Here is a 26,861-nt window from a genome sequence, read left to right on the forward strand (position 1 = left end):
GCATGTGCCTTTATGTGAATCAGTTGTTCTTAAAGATGACAATTTTCACACCTCCAAATAAACATGGTAACTCACTACTGAATTTAGCAGGAAATCAGGTAGGTAAGTCATTATGTTTATTTGGGATAAATGTGAATTCAGTAATCACCTGAGATCAATCAGGGGTAGTTTTCCATGTGGTATGGGTATCATCATTATTTGGTAAATGGATCAAGCAGTAATATTTTTATTTATGTGGCACTTTATGGCTTACAAAAGTGCTCTCAAAATTTTTTTCCCTTTCTTTTCCTGAATAGTTGTCACATAAATCATCAAATTAAAGATTAAGGAGGAAAAAGAGACCATTTGTGGAAGTGTATCCTTAGCCAAAGTTTAGTTTGCTTGTCTTGGATCCATACATTTCTATTACCACCCCCCCTCCCCCAATGTGCATCCCTTCCAGTAGACCCAGCAGATATAAAATTCACAAATTCTATTAGATCACATATTGAAATAAGACTTTAAACTTGGAACATAAAATTTTCAGTGCACTATCAAAAATTGTCTTTTTGCTATATAAACACATTTATCCAGTGGATTCACTAAAGGATTCTGTGGTTAACCCAAATAACTAGATTTGCCCACGAGAAAACCAGCAATGGGTTTGTACACTTAGACATCATAGATACAAAACCTACAAGTAAAGTCATTTCATAAATCTAAATCTAAATTATTCTCAAACCTTTAGCCTTTAGATAACCTAGTAAACTATGAAGGTCCTCAGTAAGTTATGAAGGTTTTGTATTGGTGTGTATGACATGGCTACGTCTGGGAACAATTACTAATACACAGATATCACTTGAGCACCTCATTCAAAAGAAGCAAAATTCTTCCCATTCACCCTGAATTATTTGTCAGTGGCAGTTTGGAAGGGCCATTTGTCTATCAAGACCTTTATCTAACGGAACGAATCCATAACCTAACAAAGTCAAAGAACAATTGGTCTAGATTTTTCAAAAGGCATGACAGCCTGAACATATGGAAGTAATTCAGGACCTGGATTCACTGCGCCCTCCATTTCAAAACAAAGTTCTCTCCAGTTTCTTGGGAAAACATAAAAAAAAAAGGGGGGGCCTCCCAGCTTCACAGGAGCCCAGTGGAAATGATAAAAATCCAGAGCAAAAAAGTCCAAATGTTGCTCTAAAAAGATTCTAGAAAGTACTAGGAATACTTGGAAAAGTATGGATGGTTTCAGTATTCTTATATAATCTAATATAATCTGTATAATCTAATATAATCTTGTATAATCTCTACAATCTAATGTAAAAGAATCTTACTGAGAAAGAGCAGCTTGATAGAATTAAAAGGAAAGATATTTGAGATCTCTGCATCACAGCTATTATGCAGGGTACTTGGCTTTGCATTTCAGTTACTCAAAGGTTTAATGTAAATAGTACTTATTTTGGACAACTGCAGAGAATCTATTCTGAAATCGGGATTCCAAATAAAATTCTGTGGGGCTCTGTGTTAATGATCCACATATTCATTGAAGGGAAGTGTTTGAAACAAATCAGTAGTCCATTGTAATGACTTTGGAGCTAAGCTCTACCTTAGGGAACCAGGGAACCAGGGAACCACTAAATTTAGAGTGGGACATAAGTGAAAGACAGTTATACTAGAATTATATTATTTGGGTTCAGTTTGGGTTCCTTTAATTGTCTGTGTGGCCATAAGCAAGTCACTTAATTTTATAACCCTCAGATTCTTTGAGTTTATAATGGAAATAATAATTTTCTTGTCTTTTGAGTAGCTGTAAAGGTATGCTACATTTAAGAGCTTGTCATAGAAGGTAAAGTACTAGCTAATGTTTAAAAAAAAAAAAAAACCCATCATCATTATTATCTTAGCCCCCTCCACCCAAGAGACACTGAGATTCTTTGCTCTGTCTCACATCTCTGAATAATAAGCTCTTAACAGGTTTCCATCCTCTATGGAATTCAAATGCTGAAGCAATGTGGTGCTCCTTGGATTTCCCCTGAACTTCCTTCATAACATCAGCATTTTTTTTTCATTCTTTAATGATTTTTTTTTAAGAGTAAAAGAAAACCCCTCACCTAACCATTCTATCCACTCCCAAACAAACCACAGAGTTTCTCCTCAGAGTTTCTCCTCAGAGTTTCTCCAGTTCACTTTACTACAGCCTCATAAAAGTTGTGAGAAAGGAAACCAAGAGTTAAGGAGGTATTTGAAAATAAGAGAGTCAGAGAAAAAAACCATAAACACAAACCGTCCTGTCATGGAGCAAAGCAGGGCTCTTCTATGTCCCCTCCCCTCAAGAGACAAAACAAAAGTCAAAAGAATAGGAAGGCAAGGACAGAGGACACAGAAGGATAAGACTTGGTGTCAGTGTGCATATGGAAGTCAAGCAATAGGGAAAATGCAAAAATAACCCAATAGCAGTGGTTCTCACAGTGTGATCCCCATAGCAGCAGCATACATAATCTCAGGCTCATCCAGGCCTGAATCACAAACACTGTGATGGAGCCCAGTAATCTGTGTTTCAGTGAGCCCTGATTCACATTAAGCTAGGAATCATTTCCCTAGAAGGCTGGGTGATGACGAGGATGACATCAGGTTACTTTTGTTACGTAGCATTGTTCCCTAAAATTCCACTCATAAGAACTTATGCATTTGCAACAACTAAACCAGTTGAAAATAACAGCTTGATTTTTATAGTGGCTAAATTATATTACGGAGGCAAATATCTCATGTATGAGAGGTGAGCTAAGGCTCTCAAACTGCACAAGGACCATGGCAGATGTATGCCTCCTGGCACTTAAAATACTGACTTGTATTATTATTATGGGGTTGTGTCTGCACATTCCTATTATAATGTGAACTCTGTGAGCCAGAAATGGTTGATAGGTAGGTAGGTGGGTACATAGATAGATAAAGATATTTATCTTTATCTATACCTTATACTTCAATATACCCAGCATAATACCTTACACATAATAAACATTCAATAAATGTTTGATCAGTGAATGAACTGAATGACCAGGATGGCATTTGAAGTATTTGTTTACCAGCAGGTATAGGTTTGCCAAATTTAGCAAACACAAATACAGGATGTCCAGTTAAATTTGAACTTTGGATAAACAACAAGTGTATTTTTAGCATAAGTATGTCCCATGCAGTATTTGTGACATACTTAGACTAAAATATTATTCATTTCTTTTCTGGAAGTCAGATTTCACTGGGTGTCATGTATTTTATCTCGCAGTACTATCCAGGTGGAACTTTCTTTTAAGACCCAATCTTAGGACTCTTTGCTTTAAATTCTATATATGAATACAAGCTAGCATATGTAGCAGCTTAACAAATACTTTTTGAGTGAGTAAGTGAATGAATGTTCAGAAATGTGGGCATGTTTTCCCAGAGAATTTAATTCAAGGGACTTATACATAAATGCATTATTTTTCTAGCAAGACTTAAATTTCTTTTTCTTTCCTTCTTTTTCTTTTTTTATTTTCTGAAGAATTTATTGTATCTGCATTTCTACTTGTGTTTTCTTCACTAACAAATGGTAGATGTTTGGGCTTTTTCTGAATCATACTATCAACAGCCCATTTATTGGTGACCGTTTTTAGTCTGTTAGTGTCCTCTGCATATATGATAATTTTGTTTGTCACTTGAGAAGCTCAGCTATTTCTGCCAAGAATTTGATGTAAATGGATATAGGAATTTAGTAACATAACATGTCAGAAATAGTGTAAAAATGCTAAGATCAAGGTAATAATGTGATAATCCTCACACAGAATTTGGGCTATTAATTATATCAAGCCAGTGAAGAAATGAACATGTATAAGATTTGAAATAAGAAAGCCTTGGTTTTACCACTCTCTGAGAGTGGTAAACTTCACCTTATAGAAGTTCTGCCATCAATCTGAGCCTTAGGTTTTTTTGCCACAAAATATATGGATCTTAATAATACTTGCTTTACATGGTTGCTCTAAGAATCAAATAGCATAATTTCTGTGAAAGCACTTAACCACAAACACCATAAAATTACCAAAGCCATTTAAGAACATATGTTAGGGGCGCCTGGGTGGCTCAGTTGGTTAAGTATCCAACTCGATTTGGGCTCAGGTCATGATCTCATGGTTCGTGAGTTCAAGCCCCAAATCCAGCTACGTGCTGACAGTATGGAGCATGCTTAGGATTCTCTCTTTCTCTCTCTCTGCCTCTCCCCCACTCATTCTCTCTCTCTCTCAAAATAAATAAACTTTTTAAAAAAGAAGATATATGTTACAGTAATAGACATTTTGCAGCATAATCCAGAGGGCAGGAAATCGTTAACAGGAGGAGGCAGTAATAATCTGGCTAGGCTGAAATCATCCTCTCATCTGTTACTGACTTGTTGGGTGACCCTCAGGACATTACCTCTCTAATGGAAATACCATCTTCTGGGGATGTTAGTATCTACCTGCTCATAAAGTTGTAAGAAAAGTTAAATAACATGGATGAAGTTCCCTGAGATCTTCAAAATTCTGCCAACACCAAAATATGTTACCTGTCACTGAAGCCACAGATGTTCTCTGAATGCAATGTGTCCCCAGTAAACAGTCCCCCCCCCAGTCAGCCTCACAGTCCAAGCTGGTACCAGGATCGCACCCTCAGAAGTGGAGACAAAGGACACCAACCATATCTCAGGTGTGTAGGCCTTCCTTCAGCTAGACTTCTCTGGTGGAGAGCAGACTTTCCAGCCAATGAAAGCTCTTTGTGACTCTGTCTGAGCACCCTTCCATTCTTGCCACTGAACCTTTCCCACTTTCTGTTCTGACCTTGATGTTCTGTATTCCAGGACTCCTTCCTTGCAAGTGACCACTTTCCCTGACCCCTACTCTCCTTTTCCTTCCCTGCTACCTACCCTCTCGCCAAGCTCCCAGTTTTGGTTTTCTGACCCCTCACCATACTCACCTAAAAAAGAGGGTGTCATGTTAAAGTAGATGATGGAGATGCCAAGAGTATGGTAGAGACAGGTGGAAACAGTGCCTCTGAAAACATCCCGGTAATAGCATTCACTATACTTTCTGCAAGCCTGGAGAAGCCTGGTTAGAGTGAGAAAGAATCAGCAGAATAAATGGGTTCTTGCTGAGCCCCCAGTACAGAAGTCACTATTCAGAATTGGGGTGTCTCAGCCCAGTAGGATATCTTTTACTTAAACTTTGGGCAGACCCTCTGTATCTACTAACCTAACAGTATCTCTCTTCCTTTCTTTTCTTTTTTTTTTTTTTTCTTTCTTCCCTCACTTGTCATTCATGGTAGGGCATCGGTGCTGGTCCATGAGAAGGAGTTTAAAAGAGGCTCTTTAGAGAACAGACATCAAAAACTGGAGGAGTATATACGCTCACCGCTCCCCCCACACTGTTGGAATTGTAAAGGACACTGCCGCCCCTTTGGTTTCTCCACTTGCATGTAGTTTCTTGGCCTCCAGAACTCAGCTGTCGCTTGCTCAGAAACCCTCTGTCAGCGCTGTCTGCTGACATTTTATTCATGATACTGCTTCTGTCATTAGCATATGTAACTGAGAGCGGACTATACCCTTAACTCTGAATTACATAGCTGCAGTATAATCACTTGCTTTATTGATTATCAGAAAAAAAAAAATTTTCTTATCCTGAGTTGGCTTCCCCATGCAATGCAAACTATTTCTCAGTTGGTTTCATTTATCATCAGTTTCTTTCTACTAAAAAGAACAGTTGACTTTTTTTTTTTCTTAAAACGATCACATACTCTGTGCTAAGTGCTTTATCTCTTTAGTTTTCAAAATACCTTCACAAGACAGGTCTTATTGTATTACTCTCAAGTTACAGATAAGGAAACTGAGGCTTATAGAAGTTAAGTAACATACCCAAGTCACTCAGCCAAGGAAATGGAATTCATATCTGACTCCCACATCGGTATAGCCCAAAATGGAACATTTTAAAGTGAAGGGGCTTATATGAGCTTCTCCCTTATGTTATAATTCTAGTGTCTGCTTTGGATGTTGTGTCTCTTTCTAACACAATGATTGGGCTTGCCATTCCTGACTATAGTCTCAGTCCTGAAGAGCCATCCACTTCCACTCATCTTAACTCTTCATTTCTCCACACTGAAAGCAACAATTAGCAGACCACATCCATTTCATGTATAATGTTGAAAGCCCTTTCGGGGTCCCTATATGCAACAGACAGAAAAATAACAAGAAAGAAAAATATTAACATTTCTACTGAGTGATAGTGTCTCAAATTCACACATATATAAATGAAAGTTCTGGACACCTGATTAATCTGAAAATATGCCCAATTTAGTACGACAGTTCTTGAAATACCTATGCTCTACCAACACAGCACCTTAATAATTATAGAGAGCGCTTTCCTTTAAGGAGCTCCCAAGTGCTTTACAAACATTTTTCCTCATTAACTATCATACCATTTTCTGTGGCTGGGAAGGGAACAGAATACTTTGTCCTATTTAAAATGTGGGACTGCTAATGCAGTGAGTGATTGAAGCAGGTTGCCCTCAGGTCATGTGCTGACAAGGCCTGGACTAGAGTCCTCAGGGGTTGTGGGTCAGGGTGGGCAGAAGGCCACTAAATCTGCAAAGGGCCATGGCAAGTGCTTGGTCCAGCTCCTTGCTTTCAGAAGGGGAAACGAACCCAAGGAGATTTAGAAAGCCCAGGGTCACACAGATAATTAACAGCTGAACCAACACTACATGCATACAAACAACATACAGATGTATGCTATGGAGGGAAAGATAACAACCAACTGTGAAGAATCAATTTATAGTCAGATTAGAAGGTTGTGAAAGCAAAAAGCCTTCATGAGTGACCTTGCCTAGAGGAAAAACACACTGTAAGAAGGTGAAAGTTTCAAATAGCAGGAGCATTTTAAACATAAAGTTTCAGTAGCCACAATACCATCTGGAACTTAAGAAAGAAAGCTTCCCATTAAAGGTGATAGGTGGATATGTTTTAAAAGATGGTTGGCCAGCCTTTCGTAGCCTCTAGAAAGTGTACATAAAGCACAAGGATGGCAAAGACCAGCTTGAGTTCAAGCATGTTTACAGCTGACAGAAATGTTCCAACTAAAAATAACACACACGGCTGTCTCTCTTTGGGAATCTCTCATTTCAAAAGAATGTACCTACATAAACACCATGCACAGACTGAAGTCTTCTTTTAGGAATGAGGCTTCCCTAAAGTCCCCCATTTGTCCAGAAGTGAACTTCTTCTCTTCTAACCCTATGATCCTATGGACCTATCCTATCCCATCAGTGAGAATGTAGGGAAAGAAATCAGAGAAGAGTCGAGAGGAGAGGGACCTAGGCCAAAACATTTGTGAATAACTAAGGAAAAAAGGGTTCAAAGACCAATGACATTGTTAAGAAATTGGTAGAGTGATTCCAACGAAACAGCCATTCCTCACTGTCCTGTGCTTCAAAACATATCCTTTTACACTTACAAACACAATGAGAAAAGGCTTCTGATGAGATCAAGTTTTGTAAAACAGATCATGAACATAAAGCACTAACACTGAGCCTGACACATATTAAGCACTGAATACATGGTGATTGTTTTCATTGCCATTATTACTATGACACCTCAAACCTCTTCTGTTCCATAATGGGGAAAACGGAAACACAGTCAAGGCACATATTTTAATTGGAAGTTAACTCAATTTTAAGAAATAGATTTTCTACCCCGATACATAATCCAGATATTGAACAGTTACACTAGAGAGTTTCAAAGGCTTGGGGCCTTGGTCTGGGTTATGGAAGAGTACATAGAAGGACTTTTTTCTCCGAAGTGGGTGCCTCCATTAGGCAATCAGTAATGAGGTGGGGCAGACGGAAACACCCTAATGCATTTCATCTCACCTGTCAAGAGCAGAGCTGAGAACAAACAGCACCAACAAAAACAAGGGTCTGTTCATCCAAAGAGATGTCACAGGTCCGTGGATGTTACTACATTTAGTAGTAGTAGTATTACATTTAGTAACAGTATTTTTGCTTACCTTAATCTTTTTAACAGGCTTGAACATTCGGTTTCTAAGCCAACAGCAAACCAAAGCAGTAAACAGGAGAAAGAAGGGTTTCCGCCAACAGGCTGAGAACAAAGAAAGAGAAAACTATTTTTTAAATTGACCCCAGAGTTCAAAAATGCGTATGGAACCATTTAATTGGGGGTCGGGGGAAAGGATAGTCTTGCAATAAGAATACCATGAGAGTATTCCCATACCACCCTTGGTGGTCCGCAAAGTGATTTCATATGTATTTATGTCAACACTAGCACAGTGAGGTAAGTAGGACTGTATACCTCAGAGGCATTTGGAGATTTCGTCCGAGAGCCGTGCCGAGCGTTGGTGCCCGGATTTGAACAGGACCATTTGACTCTGTTGTGCTGTCCACCACCTACTCAACCTCCGTACCAAAGCCAGTCTGCAGCTCAGCGCAGTCAAGATGGAATAGCCAGTTAACTCTAACATTACATTTCAGGGAGATTTCTGTGTAAGATAAATCAAATTTAAAGTGTAGCTTTTCAGAACGACTTGTGCCTATATTTTGGAGCAATAATGACTTGGCCAATATTTTCCAGACCTGTCAGGGCACAGGTGCATTCACTAGACAGCATACTGGAAACGGAGACCGTCCCCCGAAGAGCCAAGCTATATAACCACTGTCCTTGGTTTCTAAAGATTCTAGAGAACTCTACGTCTTCAAAGATCTTTCCTCTCTCTTATTTCTTGCGTGTGTTTGATAAAATTAATGGGAAACACACAGTTAAATCTCCTCATGATGATGCTGAAAACAACCCCCTAAAAGTCGCCATCCCTTTTCATCACAGAATGTCCTTTGGAAGGCTTTAGTGGGGGGACTATCTTGTAGCTTTCCAAGAGAGCCATTTTCTGGCCTGGGGACGTGGAAAACTAGGTGGTCCTGGCATCACCTTAAAGCAAGGTCTCTCAGAACATGACAGGCCAGGAAGGCCTGGATCTTTCCAGGGCAGTGTGAACCAGTCAGATTTGTTTTTTAATTGTTTTGTTTTTGTTTTCTGTTGTCTTGTTCTTCCGTCTCTCATTCTCTCTCCCTTGCTGTGTCTCGCTGCGTCCTGCTCGCTGTCTCTTCCCACACGGACAGGTGAGAAGCCCCACCAATGCAGCATCTGTTGGCGCTCCTTCTCCTTAAAGGATTACCTTATCAAGCACATGGTGACACACACAGGAGTGAGGGCATACCAGTGCAGTATCTGCAACAAGCGCTTCACCCAGAAAAGCTCTCTCAATGTGCACATGCGTCTCCACCGGGGGGAGAAGTCCTATGAGTGCTACATCTGCAAAAAGAAGTTCTCCCACAAGACCCTCCTGGAGCGACACGTGGCCCTGCACAGTGCCAGCAACGGGACCCCTCCCGCGGGAACACCCCCAGGTGCCCGCGCCGGCCCCCCGGGGGTGGTGGCCTGCACCGAGGGGACCACTTACGTCTGCTCCGTCTGTCCAGCAAAGTTTGACCAAATCGAGCAGTTCAACGACCACATGAGGATGCACGTGTCTGACGGATAAGTAGTTATCTTTCTCTCTTTCTTATGAACAAAACAAAACAACAAAAAAGAAACAAACAAACAAAAAAAGCTATGGCACTAGAATTTAAGAAATGTTTTGGTTTCGTTTTTACTTTCTGTTTTTGTTTTTTGTTTCGTTTCATTTTGTACTACATGAAGAACTGTTTTTTGCCTGCTGGTACATTACATTTCCGGAGGCTCGGGTGAATGATAGTTTTCCCAGCCTCCCTCGGATGGTGGCCTTAAGGCCTGGTAGTGCTTCAAGAGGTCCACTGGTTGGATCTCTAGCTACTGGCCTCTAAATACAACCCTTCTTTACAAAAAAAAAATCTTTAAAAAAAAAAAAAAGTAAAAAAAAAAAAATTTTTTTTTTTCACTTGTGAAGAGCACTACAAAAAATCTATAACAAAATCTAAAAGGCCTACTGTCTTTAAGTACACCGCTTGCAGTGTTTCAGTGGACATTTTCACAATTCTGGCCGCTCGGACTTCACAGTAACCAGTTAAAACTGTGGAATATCGCTTCTGGTTGAAAACCCAGAGGAAAGGCCCTGCTGTTTTCCACCTACCACGTTGTCTGATTTCATAAAAGGGCTGGGGGGGGTGGGAACGGGCAGTGGGTCGGGTGGTGTGGGAAAGGCGAATGGCAGGCTTCTCCCCCAGATTCTGCTGAGTCCGCACCCCCTGGCCCACCTCCTTCATATCCCCCCTTTCAGCAGAAGCCAGGAAGACTTGGACAAGCATCAAGCAACAGTGGCTATCGTATTTATTCAGTGTCTTCGCTGAGCCACAGCCTCAGCACAATCAAGAGGGACTTTCATGAAAGGCAGGAATGCAGATAAAACAAAGATATCAGAGGTTTGCACCTACGTTTCTAGGTACAAGAGAAGGATTATTTCCAACAATCTTTGCAAAAAAAAAAAACAAAAAAAAAAGTGTCAGGATATATTCTTGTGGAAGAGAAAAAGAAAGAGAAATGGAGGGTGGGGGGGAATAATAAAAAGTTCTTGAGGCTTTTTTAATTCAAAATTTTATAGAGGGGCAAAAGTGACGTTTACCAGATAGAATGCTGATTTTTTTAATATATTTACGACAGTATTTGTGTAAAAAAAAAAACAAAAAAAAGTGAGATTGTTAAAAGTAATTTTTTTTTGTTTTGGTTTTGCATACACTGCCACCGATCCCTTCTCTTTTATTTTATTTCACACACGTATATATATTTTTTGGTAAGTCAAGACTGTTAAGGTTAGCGCTACTGCTTCCAGATAGAAAGAATAAAAGGCAATTAAAGTTATATTTGAAAGAGAGGAAGGATATTTTCTTCATATTTTTTTTAATTTTTCTTAATTTTTATTATTTTAAGTATTGCCTGGGTTGCTGAGGGCCTCTGTGGCCAGCCCATCCCTGCTGTAATTTGAACCTGCTGCTTTGTATTTTGATACGTAGTTCTTTGACTTTTAGCAAAGCGTTAAGTTGCTCCACTGAATTTTTTTTTCAACTGATCCATCTAGAATTCTGTTCTTTTTCATGGGAGGACTTTATCTTTCAGAAACAGATTCCTTGCTTCTCTATAAGTTCATTGAGATCTTATGATTCTAGAATTTCTATTGACTTTACTTCTTTTCTTTAAGGAAACGCTAGTAGTCTAGAGGCCGTGACAAATGGGTTTTCCTTTTGTGGTCAGCCAGGAGGAGGAGTTCAGGCCTCCTCACCCTTCACAACTACAGAGAGCAGCGTTATCAGAAGCCTGGTACAGATCAGGATGCCTTGATGCCAAAATTACTTTCTTCCTTTCAAATGCCACCTTCTGACTATTTCCACCATGGCTGAGAGGGCTAAATAAGATGACCGTCCTTTAGATGATTTCTTAACCCTTGCTTTTGGGAAAGTTTTAAAGAAATTAACAGATATTTCTCAGATGGCAACATCCATCATTCAAAAGGCCACCAGTCCATTGCATCATCCTAGATGCCACTCTCTCTTCCTAGTTGGGATTTCTCTCCTCGGTCCTGATCAAAGCATCGTAATAGGGATTTTTCCATTCTAGACAGTGTCCTGAAGGGATTCCGTCTCAAATAGAAGAATTCTTAAGCCTAACAAATATTCCAAAGGTGATTTTATTGCTGAGCATGTTTTAACACTCTTCAGGGGGGAAAAGGACATCTTTAAACAAAGCAGAAACACCAAACCACAATTTTAAAAAAGAAGCAAAGACAGTATTTTAGTTTCAAAATTGCTTTGCATTTTAATTCTCCTGTCAGCGACTTATTTGCAAAAACTGCAACAAATGAGAAGAAATCTTCCAAGGGAAGCAACTCTGTAATGGCGAAAATGCTTTTACTCATATATTTTAGATATTGGTTAACTCGGATCTTTTCCATAAGTTCTTGGTGATGTTTAGTAGGATTAGTGCAACTAGGGTATATGTGGGTTTTATTTGGTCCTATGGTCCTTTATTCGGTAAATAATTTGCTAGAAGTTTAGTGTAGACTTGGATGGTTAACTGATGAGTGTCACTCATCGTGATTTCTAAGAGGAGTTCTAACAAGAGCTATGTGTCCAAAATTGACCTGTTTTAAAAGTTAGTGGGGAACAGCTTCAGAAATAAGATAAAGTCCATTTTTCTCTGCTAATTTTGCATTTTAAAATAGCAGTGTTGTTAAGACTCTATATTTCCACTTACTGCCAACAGAGGGAGCATTAGTTAATTAACCATGTCATGGAATTGTTTTGATCTCTTGAAAACAACTCATTCAACCCATGACATAAAAAAGAAAAAATTGACATTAAGAAAAAAAGTTGTTTAATCTGGAGGAAAAATGACATGAAATCACTCAGCATGTGCTACAAAGGAAGAAGCCAAAAGCCACTTCAAAATTTTTTCAGTTATTTGACAGTAGCTGACTTAAGTAAGATAGTGTCCTTATTCCAACCTTAGCAAAGTAGGCAGAATTTATAATACTTCTAGAAAAGTTGATCTTGGGTGCCATAGTGGGCCACATTTAGCAATCTGCTTCTTAAATCAGAGGGAGACCCATTTACCCTAATGCTGATTTGCCATGTGAAAATCTAAGCAATTGGTTTAAAAGAAAATCCACATTTTGCTATAGAACATGTAGAGGGAAGAACTTCCACTTGGGTTTGAAACACTAATATTCATCCCTTCCCTTCAAATGAAGCATCTCTTTTTTAAAAATGTTGGAGAACTCCCTGAGAATTCTTGAGGAGGTGATGCAGTCATTATAACCACATGGACTCTCCAGGTTTGCATAGCAGTCGACTTTTTCTTACTGTATGTCTATTCCTCCCAAACACTCATAGTCTAAAATAGTTGGCAGATTTGTTCTCTGGAGAGAGGAAGAAGCTAGACTGCAGATCTAAACTGGGGAGCCATGAACTTGCTACGGGGTCATTACTGATCTCTTGAAAGGGCTATCTTCTAAACTGATGTAAACTAGACTGTACCTATTTCAAAAGGATAGAGATGCTTTTAGATCGGCAATCCTTACTTTTAAATTAAATAATTCCCAACATCTTAAGAAATGGGGAAACATTTTGCTTCAAGAATAGACGATGAGCATGAATCCTTTATTTTTTAGTTTCAAATGCAACAATCTTCTTACATTTAGAACTTCATGCTAGGATGCTATGAGTGCTAAAAAAAATTTTTTTCAGTAGTCAGGGGAAAAAAATAGATAAAATGGAAGCAAATGTTCCAGATTTAAGACCTCTTAGGATGAATACAGGGAACAAGAACTGGTTTGGAAAAGAACATTTTTTTTTAGTAATTTATGATTTAAAAGTGGGTTAGCTGAACAAGGGAAAGGAAAAAAGTCAAAGGAGAATATTTATCTCATGACATTTAGATATAGTTATGAAAAATAAAATTTCCCAGCACTGAAAACATTGGTAGCATCTCAGCATAGAGGGCAATAACTATAATAAATGCCAATATTTGTTCCCAAAAAAAAAACCCAAATGTGTAAAATATAGTCCCCAAAAAGGAAGGAATTGGAACAGATGGATCTGATACAGATTTACACATGGGAAAAGATTAAGAAACAAGCAAGGCAAAAATAATTTGAAATGAAAGTGTCTGTATCAAAATGGCTTTTACTATATATTTTAATTGAGTTGTAAACTTTAGGTCCTAATAATAGTTTCATAGGCTTTTTCCTGCCCAGATTCCTAATGCTCTGAAACTGTTTGTGCCATGAGTAAGTGTGGTGGATAATTTCCTTCTTCTGTTCCAGCTTTAGTCTATTCCTTCTTCTGAGGCATCTTGGAGCCCACAATCGTTCGCAGCCCTAGAAGGAAAAGACTTGGATTGGCTTTGTTGAAAAGTTATGGGTTTTATTTACCATCCCAATATTCTATAAGGACCAAGAAACCCCTTTGGAACCCATGAACCATTAGAATTTGTACATTCTGATATGAGAAGTAAAAAGGTTTCCTCTGGGTGTATGAGCTTCAAGTAAGTCCTAATGCCTTGACCTACTTGTGTGTCCATCTTACAAGCACACCAGCAGTATGTGCCCAGCCCATACCCCAAATCTGTTTTCCCTCAGCAGTTGAAAATGAGGTGTGCCCCTTATAAAATCCCTCAGGTCCCTGACAGAACATAATAAAGGTTCATGTACCTTCCTAGATGTGCTTCCTCCATCATGCTCCCCAACACCTGTTGCCTTTAGGAAAGGGAGCAGTGAGCTAGATCTGGCCAGGATTCATACTCGACATACCCATGCAGGAGACTTTCTCTGTTGTTACAGAAGATGTTATTTAATCAGCTGAGGCTGGGAGCAGAGGGTATGAGATTCTGCAGAAGAGGTATCAGATAACCAAATCAGGACTGCTTCTGCTGTGCAAAAAAGAAACAAAATGAAGGTGCAATGCAAGAGCAGACACAACCTGAGATGCCCTTGGGATTTCAAAGGGAGGGTGCCGTTTCTGTTGTGACCTGACTCTTAAAAGAAATCTCCTGAAAGAATTCTTTAATTTAGTCATGAGTTGAAGTCCAGGGTAATGGAAGCCCTGGGGAAGAGAACAAAAGGACTGCACACTGTATTCAGCACCCAATAATGCGAAACCAAAAAACATCCAATCCCAACCCTAGGAAGTTTGGCAAGAAGTATTTAGAGAAATCTCTGGGCTTTTCCATGGGTAGTAGGGTCGACAGACTTTCTTTTGAGTGATTTCTGGCTCTGAGAAACCTCTTTACTCACTAGAAAAGAACTTTCTTTAAATGGCCAATTTTATCCCCCAGAAAAAGAAATTTAAAAAAATAAAATAAAATAGGACACTAAAGACAGAACCATGTGACTTGGTAACAAACAAAAGGAAGGGCGCACTAGAATTTCAATAGATTTCCTAATTCCATAGAAAAAGCAAGGCAACCCAAGGCCTTTCCATCTGCAGTGCTTGAAGAGAGTGCTTGTGCTGACCCAGCCCCCTGGGGCTTTCTGAGGCTCGACATAACCTCCCCATTGGGATGGGGGCAGCCCCTTTCTCTTCACGTTGTCATGAAGAAAAAGACCCTTCTCTGAGGTGCCCAGGAAATAGATTGCATGGGGCAAACTTTCAAAAGCTATCACTACCCTGGTGCTCAGGCAGCATGTGGAGACAGAAAAGGGGGCGCAGAAGAGCTCTTGCTCTCCAGTGAGAATATTTTCATATTCCCAAGGGCTCTCTGTGTGGAGTTGCCATTTCTCATACTGCTTAAACCTCTGCAAGAGGAAAAGCTATGGTGACTCAGTGTTTGTGTAAACACAAAACATGGAAATTACTAACCCAAAGCATCATTTCTAGCACTAGGTATTACGATAATGAGCCTGATCAAAATTGCCCAGAGATTTTTCTAAGTCTCTCAATAATTTTTTGTCCTTGAACACTGAATCCACGGTGGTCAGAGATGCACCTTAACAGATCCCAAAAATGGTTTGGAACACTAGGATTTGTTTTTCATTCTTTTTAGGATGGGGAAGTAGAGGATGAGGGCTGCATGAGCATGGTGTTCTTTGTCAGAACTATGTATTTCACTGAAAAGTGGTAAAAATGTCCTGGGTTGAAATAACTGACTGAAACACCCTGGGTTCCAGTGGTTCCTGAGGCCCAGCCTATTGAAAACCTTCAGGCTGAAATCTAATCTGAAGTGACCTCAGTCGAGGTATTTTCACCAGAAGCCACTTACAGTAAAGAATTATTGCCTTAAATCAGAAAGCCCAGGGAAGAGAACAGAGGTTAGAGAGCTTGGAAGGGTGCGAAGACTTAGACATTTCTTGCTTTTTAATGGTTGCATTATCATCAAAATGAGCCCTATTCACGAGTGAAGACTATGAAAACAGTGGTTTTGCAGGGAGGCATCAAACTTCTCTGGAACTGACAGTTCTCAGGAAGTGGCTGCTATTTTTTCATATCCTATTTCAGTGACATAGGTCTGGGCTGGGTGTAAAATAGGCATCATATTAGTCAAATAGTAAATCCCGTAAGACATGATCACGGGTGCCTGGTATGCCAGTTTTAATCATTTCTTTAATAGGGAGAATAGTCTCTACAAAAAGCTTTCTTTCCCTATACAGTATATATTTACTTCTAGACTCAGTTTTCCTCAGTGTAGGTGAGCATCTGGTCCATCTGGTGGTTCTTTGTTTAAATGCAAACTCACAACTCGCAAATCTTCAATGATGGAGCATAATCTGCAGATCATAGAGGAAACCTAGCCACAGTTATGGGAATCCCGGCTTTTGAGATACCTAATTAGGATATAGAAAGTCCATACCAGTCCTCTTGCAATTTCAGGGGTTTCCTTGGTTCCAAATACCTCAGTGAGATTCTGATACGCGTAAAATAGAAAAGAAAAGGTTAACCCCATAAGAGACATCTGTTTCCACTACTGTTACAACAGAAGTTTGGAATTGCCCAGCAAAATCCTTGTCATTTCGATGTAGATTCCAGTAATGAAAAGGACTTAACCCAGCTAGTAGGTCACGGCTGCTGTCCAAAATGTCTATACGTGAGTACACATTATGCACGTACACACGCGGTGTGAGGTGCTCTCAGTACAAAACTGTTGTGCGTTCATATTCCCCAGTGACAAGACAGATTCTGGAATTTCTAGCTAGTCAACAGTCTCACATATCTTCTATCTGCTTCTGCTCTGTTGCCTTAGTTGGGTGCATCAGCGCCATCCACCATCTGTGATGAGGGCATTCTGGAGGAGGTTAACCATCAGTCATTTCTATGTACCTGTTTCATGAGAAACTTGAATATGCTGTGCAGAGTAGAGTGCATGTAACAAACTCTGTACTTCTGCTGGATTTCCTGACGTGTGTGCATACGTATGTGTTTGCGTGTATACTTGTAGTCTGGGAGTGTGTGTGCCTCTCAAAGGAGGCACACGCAGGCATAGGCCCTGGTGCGTAGATACGGCTCCCTCTTCCTACCATTGTGCTCGAGACTTGTGGCTCCCTTCCCAGGAAGCAGTCACCTGCCCACTCTGTTGCTTTTTGTAACGTTTCGGAGTTGGGAGAAACAAAGGCAGCTTGTTGGATCCACAGCAAACCTACAGGGACAGGCTGTTTTCCTCCAGGAGAAGGTAGAACACAAGTACTCAAGTGGTACGCAGAGCAAGAGAGCGGCAGGCTGGGGCACCTCCCTTGGTCTCCTGGGGAGGAGGGGCATGCGGCCAGGGAGCAAGGCCTGGGACAAACTTTGGTCTGAGCCAGTCCATGGCTTGAAAGCCTCCATTCCTTTCCTCTATGGAACCCAGTGTGTGCACACAAACACCCGCCCACCCGTAAGTTTTACTCCCAAACTAAAGCTTCCTCATCCTGCTTGCATCGGGGGGTCATCATCGTAATTCCAGACTGTGACTCCTGAAACCAACGTGGCCTTTGCCGAAGTCTTTCCAGGAGTGGGTTGTTTACTGTGTCTAGCAAACCAATAGACTCTCGGAGGGAATCCTTTTTGGTAGTCTGTAAGAATTGATGGCTCTCGCCCATCTCAAACGTTAAAGTAGAATGCTGCTCTGGGACACTGGTCTGCACAAATGGACCTGGCTCTCGTAGCCGACCTTAAAGGGTGGCCTGGAAACCATCGGATTCAGTTTTCTCACTCCCATGCCCTTCTTTTACTAGATGGTCTATTATTTTTTATGACATGTAGGTTATTTCTGCTAATTTGCAGAATTCAGAGGACATTTTCTTTCCTCTTCTATTTTGGTGACTTTTCCCCTCCCCCATTAAGGCAGGCTACTTACACTTAGCAGCTTTTCGTTGTTGTTCTCTTTGAAAATGTATATTGTCTTTCTATATCCAAAAGTCTGTGACTGTAACCATAGGCATTTCTTTTTACTGGAAGAAAAAAATGAGTTGTTCGTTTTTGTTTTTGTTTTTGTTTTTTTTAATTAACAGTACTAGTGACTTTGTGGAAGAATATGAGTTACATTTAGGTATGCTTACTTAAGTACAGTACACTACATTACAGTATTTCTGAAAGCTAGAACATACACATTATATATAACAACTCTATATTGAAATATATATTACATTATAGTCATTTTAACTTTGAATCTGCCTATGATCATGAGTTGATTGAAATATTATTTCTTTGCATTTATCACCCATCACCAACCTGCTGCAGTTAATCTGGTGCATTTAATAATAATCATTACTGCTCTAGTTTGCTTTTTATATTATCAGCTTCAGTATTGTCTTGACATGATTTTAGAATTTTTTTTAAAGCTCAGACTTAGCAAATGTAGGAAAGTGAAAACTTTTTTTTAAGAAAACATTTCTTTTCCGGTGTGGCTGATACAAAGAGGTTCATATCCAAAGTGATCTTGTTTAGCTGGCCCTCTCAATATCTGAAGAACAAAAGAAGTGCATATGAATGTATCTGTGATTTTCCCTTTTAGGACTGTCACTGTTCTATATTTGCTTTTGAAAATATGACCAAGGGGCTCCTTAACTTCCATAAGATCTGACCAACAATTACAGGCTGCATTTGAAAGGGTTGCTCATCTGAGAAGCATAAGGGAGTGAAATGCCTAGCTGTCCCAACTGCGTTTTCATACATTTATTTTAATACAGCTCCTTTCCTGACTAATTTCTGTTTTCAGTGTGCTTTACAATTATTTTAACTAGTCTTCAATGCTTCCCTGGAGGCAGCTTGGCAATATAACATTCATTTTCCTAGGAGATTTTTCTTTCTTAAATAAAACCAGAATTTGAGGAACTTTTTCATGACAGAGGCTGATAGAAATAGAACTGAGAAATAGGGATCTCATTTTTTAGCCTGCAGAATGTATAAAATGTTGGCTCTCGGGTCTCTGCCCCTCAGTGTCTCTCTCCATTTGTCTGTCAACGTGGGGATTCAGTGCCTTTCTTCTTTAGCCAGCCCATCATGGAAACTTCAGAAATCGGGCATCCTGTCTTCCTAGCCAGAAACATTTTCAAATAGTATTTTCAGATAAAGAGCTTCTTCAGTTTCCCTTAGCTACTTGACCCAATGCCTGGAAAACTCCATAGTTGGACAAACTTTACATCCATCCTGGGGACCTAAAACCAGATTCCTTCTCTCAGTTCTCCATTCAGGACAAAATGAAAACAGTTGTTTATAATACTCAGTGTGAAAGCCCTTCCCACACTGGACCAATATTAAGGCCTCTCAGTATAAATAACACCAATTCCATCCTTTCATCTTTCCTAATAGATTTTTAGTTTCAAATCCCATTTTGTTCTGCTGTGTTCCTCCTTCCCTGCCTGGCAACAAGATTCATCTCCCCTCCCCTTATTCACACCCTTAGCAGTACCCTCCACTTGTGAAGCCTGGTAGACCTACTCCAGCCTACTTTGAAGGGGCTCATATTGAGTCTAGTAGCAAAATTCTAAATCTGTTTCTCCAAAGCTTTCAACTAAATATATGTCTCCAGGACAGACAGAATTGTGAATTAAATGGGAGTCAAGGGGACTGTTGCTTTCTCCAATGTTTGCAAAATACCCAAATTGTATCAATTTTCCCCTTTTCTTTTCCTAACCATGTCCCGTATTTCTTGTTTCTCTTTAGGACTACTTTAAATTACCTCTTCTTCTCGACCCCTGAAGAATGCGAATAATTATGACTCCTGAGTGCTCACTTCCCTCCCTTCCCCCACCCCATTCTGAATGCCCTTCTCTAAGCTTTGTGCAGTTAAAAAGCGCTGACAGGAGTCAGCTCCTTGTGATTCGTAGGCAGAGTGAAGAAGTATGTCTTCACTGTACCTTCAAATTTTAAAAGTTATCAATATTCTTTTGAGAGTGGGAGGACCTGAGTCACAGTTTTAAATGTCATCTGTACCAGAAAGGTCATTAATCCCTTTCACCTTCACATGTGGCCAAAGGTAAAGGAAAAAAAAAAATGTTTTTTTGTTTTTTTTTTTTCTTTAAATATCATAGCATTCAAATTCCTGGTATGAGTAGGACCATTTCTGAGGGAGACCAAAATTCATCAATGTGGACCCTTTCAAGTCCTGCTAATATTTAGGCAAATGATATATTAACCAGATAAGAGATTTAAAGAAATCTAACAAAAGAGGTAACATTTTAAAATAATTTTGCTGACTGCTCAAGCCTTAGTGAGCTCTTCTAAAACAAGTAAAGCCACTTCCACTCAAGTAGGAGGAAACAATTAGGAAGCATTGTTTTCATTTGTTACCTTTCTGAAAAACGAATAATTGTTGACTAACATAGAAATTTAAGCAGTAATTTACTGAGAGATGAAAAGATACATAAAGTGTCTAAAGTGTCTATTCTGCAAGCAGCTATTTTTAAAATGTAAACCATATATATAATAGGGCTGACTGGATACTAGATACTTGACTAGATACTGAATACACTCCCCAGTACCTAAACATTCAACATATAATTTAGTCATCATGCTAGATCTCATTTTAATGAGTTATAACTATCTGGTTGCTAAAGCATTGCCCCAAGGGGTGATATCATTCTGGATCTATCCCTTTACAGGGATAGCTTCTTTCCTGTAATAGCTTCTTTCCTGACTTCCAGTCCACCCCTCTTGCCATGCTCCTACATTGCCTCTTGGCTCTCATGCAGACAAATTCTGTGGCATTTAAAGTACTACCTGCTTTGAAGTGCACTGGAGGTATGCTATTTCAATTCTGGCTTTACCCATTGACAAACAGAATCAAAATTTATTATCCGAGGTATATTCTTAATGTGACTAGAGGCTTGACCCATCTCCTCCCTTAATTAAATCAGTCTATAACGTCAACTCACACCTTAGAGAGCCACAAAATAAAGAGAGAGTTCAAAACCTTCCTGAGTCATACATCTAGTAGGAAACCAACATTTCTTAAAGCCAGTATTTATGTGGCCTAGGATGGTGATCCTCCCTTGGCCATGTTTTCCCAGTCAATCTCACGTCTTTCTCTTCATTTGTCTGTTCTAACTCCCTCTATCTTTTTAAAAAAGTATTCTTCATCTAAAGTACTCTTCTCCTCAGGCTTTGGCTTCTGAAACAGTGAAAGACTGTCTTTTAAATCCTAACTACTATTGTTTAAAGTGTAATGTGGAGTATGAGAGGATCCAGTTCTGACAGGCCCCATTTGGTCACAATCACAAAGATTTCTCCAGGATGCCTTCTTGACATTGTTCCTTCTGGCTCCCCAAGAAGAGCCCTAACTCTGAGACCAGGTTTTCTCACCACAACCTCTGCATTAGTCTAGATTGTTGTGTAAATCCTGATAATATTCTAGAGACTACAGAGTGTGAATTTCTTATTGCTTATGAGCCTCCTGCTTTTGTAAACTGACACCTGTCAGGAGCACCAAGGCCCCTATCAGTAACTAATGCAGCAAAATGATGGTCATAAACATTATAGTACATAATAGGGAGAATAAGAAGAGATTTCTTTCTTCTTTTCCCCCCATAAAAAGCTTGCTTCCCCATCCCACCCTACCACCACCACAATGCATTTCAGAAAGTCTGCATCTCATTTTACAGATATGTAGTTTTAGGATTCGCAAATATAGCTTAGGAAACGTTCTGAGATTGAAGCTGGTACCAAACCAGTTTATTTTCTGCACTGGACTTTAGGACAAGTGTGCACAGATACAATTCCTTCAAAGAAAGTGAAACTAACCTAGTAAAGCAAAGGGATAATACTTTTACACATTAAAACAGTTTTTGCTATCTATAAACCTTGATTTAAGCATAATTATTACTTTTTAGAAAACTGAAACTGGAGGAATGTGTATTTTAGTGAAGTTTGTTTCCCTTTATCTCTTTCTTGTCAAGATAGTAAAAGATTTTGATTCTTTAATTTGATACTGTCCCTGGCCGTATGTATCAGTCAGATCATGCCCACCCTTCCCATAATCTTGCCCTTTTAGAGTGAAAGCTTTCCTTCCCACCATTAAGGAGTCTTTTCTCCATGAAAATCTTATCTTCTTTTTCAATAAACATGTGAGAGCTTTGAAGAGAGAGATTCTTTCTGCACTTTGAGGGTAGAATAGTTAAAATCAAAACTACTTCTTGAGAGAAACCCCATTTACCTAAACTAACAGGTCTGGGGCCAAAGAATGGGAATTGATTGCAGATGAAGGTCATGTATTTTACACTACAAATCCTTATTGCCTCCTCCAATTTTTGGAATAAGGCTGGGAATAAATTAACTCAATGAAAACCTGCACTGGATGCTCCTTATTAATATCTAATGCAGAATACCCAAAAAAGACAAAGAAAGGATGCCACTAAAATGCAAAGTCAATCAATCTATAGATTTCTGTAATTATTCAGGTTTCTTTTCTATTCATTTCAAAACTATGATGTGTCCTTGGGGTCTTAACTAGAGAGACACCCACTTCTCCATTGCTTCCCATCTCCCCCACCCGGCCCTGGAGGTGACAGTCACAGAGGGAGCCTGGCACTGCATTGCCAGCACTTCCTTCACCCCGGCATACCCCCACCACCACAAAAGAAGGAAAAACCAAATTAGAAACTTTTTTTGAAAAAAAAAAAGGAGAAATTGTAGTGCTTCATTTGAAAGCAACTGTTTTTAATTCAACTCAATTTTCAGATGGCCTGACAACCTTTTTATAACCTGTCTTTTGTGCTATAATTTGCATTTTTAGCTCAATCTTTAAAATAATTGCAATTTCAATTAGGTGAACAGAGGAAAAGCAAAGAGGGGCGGTAGGGCAATGTGATTGGACTAAACCTGATACAGTTCTGGATTTTTAAAGCCAGTGTTCAGCGTTACCAGAGAAAGCTAACACCACTCACCCTTTGCCATTCTCCCCCATCCTTACTATTATAGGCTTATGAATTAGTAAGAAAACCTCACTTCTTTATGGTTTAGGACTTCTTATTAGTATTAAACCCATATAGAGAAATCCTGCAGATCCTTGACTGCTCCTATAACTAATCTCTCCAGGGCATATGCAGAGAGAGAGAGAGAGAGAGAGATCTGAAAATAGTAATGGTTCAAATTTGATACAAGATTTGAACAGTGTCTAAAGTGCTTTGTGTATGTTCACTGCAGAGGGTTCTCTGAAAAATAAGGCTTGTTTCTCTGTTCCTGCTCTCCTTGGGACAAACTTTGATTTGGAACCATCTGGATGTAGATTTGTAGGAGAAAAGTCTCAAAAGCATTGTCAGCTGTTAAACTTCCTTATCCCATTGACTTGAACCTCAGTTTTCCTGAGGGGTCTATTGAGATAGAAATTAACGGTAACTTCCACATACTCAATTAAAATCGGTTTCTTTTTTGCCCTAGTGTAGACAAAATTGTGGCTTTCAGAAAAAAATGAAAGTAGAATCTCTTTCTACTTCTTTCCATGATGAGTAGTAATCCTCATCATGGCAAACAAAGGCAAGAAGCTGATAGGATAGAGAAAATCTATGGTAACTGTATGATTTAAAGTAATTTGGGTGTGCTGACCCCACAATGCCAAATGCCTTTGTTTCTACAATCTATTCTGAACTATGTATTGATTCTCCCGAGACTTCCAACATGCATGTGTGGGTATGAGCAGACGAGCAAATTGACATTTGCAGAATGGAGACCCAGACAAACCAAAACGATCAACTCTTAGGATTATCAAATACAAAGCCTTTCTCCAGAATCACTCAGTACTGCCATATCCAAAACCAGTTCCAGATTAGTCTTAAGCGAGAAGTAAGCTCCATAAGACATATCCTACTATGAATGTTTTTTCTTACAGAATAATACAAGAAGAGGTACAATGCAGATTCTTAATTTGGGTGTAATTATAATTCACCTTTGTATTTAATAGTTGTACTTTTTGTGTGTGTCACTGAGCTATTTGTACCAGTTTTCAATCTGTCATCCTGAGAGGGGCCTCGGGAATTTCTGTGTATGTGTCTGTAGATCTGTATTTATATGTAGTCAGGAAAAAAGTGGGTAGGAGAGGAATGAGGCGAGGGAGACGGTGGTCAGTGTGAAGAAGTGAGTGCCCCTCGGGTCCCTATTTATGTTAGGTGAGGTGGCTACAGCCAGAAATCCTCCAGGAAGAGTTGATTGCACTATTCTAAAAGAAGAGCCCAGCACTGTTAAATTTAGAACATGTTTGGGGAAACAGAAAAGTTTTCTCTTTTTCTGTACCCATTCTCTTTAGTATCAGAGCCATTTGACATGATGAAAACCATTCAATAAAAACCACTACTGACCTTTGCATTAAATAGCTATTTTCCTCTTCTAAACACTACCCCTGGTTTCAACTCATCTACTTCCCTTTATTTTCTGCCTATTGATTGAACATTTTACAGAATAATACATAAGTGCATGCTAGTTGTTTCTCTCCTCTGAGCTGAAACAGGGGCAACAAGAGATGACTCACAGAAGCGTGAGGTAAAGACTGAATTTCCCACTTTTGTGGCACTGGTAACCTTTAGTAAGAGCTGTTTAGGGTTGAGCTTGGGTCTATAATAGGGCTTTTTTTGTTTTTGTTTTTGTTTTTGTTTTTGGGTTTTCTTTGTTTTGGGTTTTTTTTTGTTTTTGGTTTTTTTTTTTTTTTTTTTTTTTTTTTGGTTTGTTTTGGGGGCCTTGGGGTCTTTTTTGGTTTTTGTTTTGTTTTGTTTTGTTTTGTGTTTTGTTTTTTGGTTTTTGGTTTTGTTTGTTTTGTTTTGTTTTGTTTTTTTTTTTTTGCACTAAATATGACTGCACTGCATTGCACTACTGAAATGTATTTACTTGTGCTGGGAGAGAGTGTGTGACATATGGGGAAGAAGGAGGCAGTTATGAAACAGGAAGCATCACAAAAATGGAGAATTGTTTCTGTCGTGCTTGGTCTTAACAGGGTTGGTGAGAATCTGTGGACTCTGCTAACTCTTGATCGGGCCCAGAAACTGCCATGCTCATAGGATCTGTTTTCTTATTATAAAGAAGCAGGGCTAGTACAGTAAATTGAAGATGTTTAAAGAAAAGCTTTCCCAATGTTGTCTCCAACCAAGCTTTTGGTAAGAGTTGCAAAGGTGAGGAAACTAATAACCAAGGTGACCTGGAAGGCTTCACCTTGGCCTCCACCCAAAGCCCCTTGCTGATGCACATTCCGTGTGGCAGAGGGCAATGGTGTGTGCTGCTTTCAAACAAACATTGCCTTGTCTGTGTTGGAGATATCCTTTCAGCCTGAGCATGCTTTTCCATCCCTGGGTGAGACCTAGATCAGGCTAACCAAAGAGGAAGGCCATGCACGTGATAAAATCCTTTAAGATGGCAGTAAGGGAACAGTGCAATAAACACTGAAAACCAGTGAGGTGAAGGGTTTCTTTTGAAACAAGCTGGGCCAACTTTGAAATTAAAGGAAGGGTTGGAAAATTGATCAGAACCTACTTACTAGCTGCTCCATCGTAGACTATCTTTTATTAAGCAGAAGACCTTAACAGTGCCTAAACGTTTAGTTTTGAAGTTGCTGAATTTTTTCAATTTTTTTTTACTGGATTTATTTTTATTGCCTTTTTAAACCTGAGAAGTAATGAGAGGGTGACAGCTCTTCAGTGACTATTGATAAAAGAACCTTGCACCACAGGAAAAGCAATCAATTGTGTGGGGCATTAATAACACAAGAGCCAAGGTGCCGAAGAGCTCTTCCAGAACCCAAGGTGACAGCTGTGAAGATTCTGGTTCAGTAAGAAAGGGCCACAACACATATAAATGGCTAATGTTGAATTTCTCTGAACACTAGCACATGTGGGGACATCAATTTGGAAAACAGTCAATTGAGGTGTCCTTCCTAAGATTATAACATTGATACCTATCTCTCCTCCGTAGCATCCATCCAAGTCTACTATTACAAGGTAAAAAAAAAAAAAAATTAAGGAAACTGTCCGCCTTGCTAGTCAGAAAAAACACCACTTAGGGCTTTCAAACTAATGTAAGCAATCCCTTAAGCACCCAAAGCATTATCTCAGTTTTAAAGAAGAAACTCTCAATTCAGAGCTCTTAACAGGTACTTAGAGATGTGTATTGGGTAAGAAAGCACTAAGAGGATATTGACTGCAACAAACCAAAGGTATAGAAAGAAATAATTGACCTTTTAAAATACATTCACATTAACTGTCCTAGGATACCTCTCTTGAGGCTTTGGGGAAACACCTTTTTTCGTGAAACTTGCATACCTGGTCCAGTTTTGTCACCAAAGATTTTAATCACCAGAGCCCTTTCTCCTCTCTCCCAGACAAAAGTAATATGACAGGCTTGAAGGGTATGCTTTGGTGGTCAAGGGAGGACGCTTTGGTTTTCATTCTGTTCACAGTGATACTTACAGGAGACTCGTTATTAAAGGAGCTACTGAACTGTCTTTATGACTTGGGGTTTGGTCAGAGGTTTAAAAAACTAGGGAAAAAAAATAAAAGTACTTTGACACTGTAAACTAGTCTTCAATAGAGTCATGACCTGAAGACTGATGGAGAGAAAGAAACTTCCATGGAAGAGAGTGAGCTAAATCATACAGAACCAAACAAAGATCATTGGTGAAACATGGGGCGGTGTAGACAACAGAGCAGATCAGTGTTCTTTATGGCCAGAGCCAACAGCAACGGCCAGGGGAGTCAGATCACTGGTGAGTGAATTCAATTATTGAAAAAGACACAATCTGGGTTTCATTGTGGTTGCTGGAGTGATTAAAACGTCCCTGCCCATGGCGAGGACAATACTGAGGCTGACCTGTTGTGACAGTGCCTTTCTTGTAGCAAGTACTCAATAATTTGTTCAGTTAGGCTTTTCTGGACCATTACCCCCAGTCTTCTGAGGAGGTCTGAAGG

The 26,861-nt window shown here is 39.5% G+C and overlaps 1 protein-coding gene across 50 annotated transcripts in view; it reads left to right on the forward strand.

The window, feature by feature from the left end:
* Nucleotides 1-21,505, forward strand: part of ZBTB20 (zinc finger and BTB domain containing 20) — a 777,866-nt gene extending 756,361 nt beyond the window's left edge. For all 50 annotated transcript variants that reach the window (XM_058732431.1, XM_058732419.1, XM_058732421.1 and 47 more), the window contains one exon: nucleotides 9,163-21,505. In XM_058732431.1, coding sequence (XP_058588414.1) covers nucleotides 9,163-9,584 — 422 coding nt within the window. In that variant the 3' untranslated portion in view covers nucleotides 9,585-21,505. The remainder of the gene's footprint in view (nucleotides 1-9,162) is intronic.
* The last annotated feature ends 5,356 nt before the right edge of the window (nucleotides 21,506-26,861 follow it).

This window comes from Neofelis nebulosa, chromosome 5, assembly GCF_028018385.1.
Source record: "Neofelis nebulosa isolate mNeoNeb1 chromosome 5, mNeoNeb1.pri, whole genome shotgun sequence".
In the NCBI taxonomy this organism is placed as follows: Eukaryota; Metazoa; Chordata; class Mammalia; order Carnivora; family Felidae; genus Neofelis; species Neofelis nebulosa.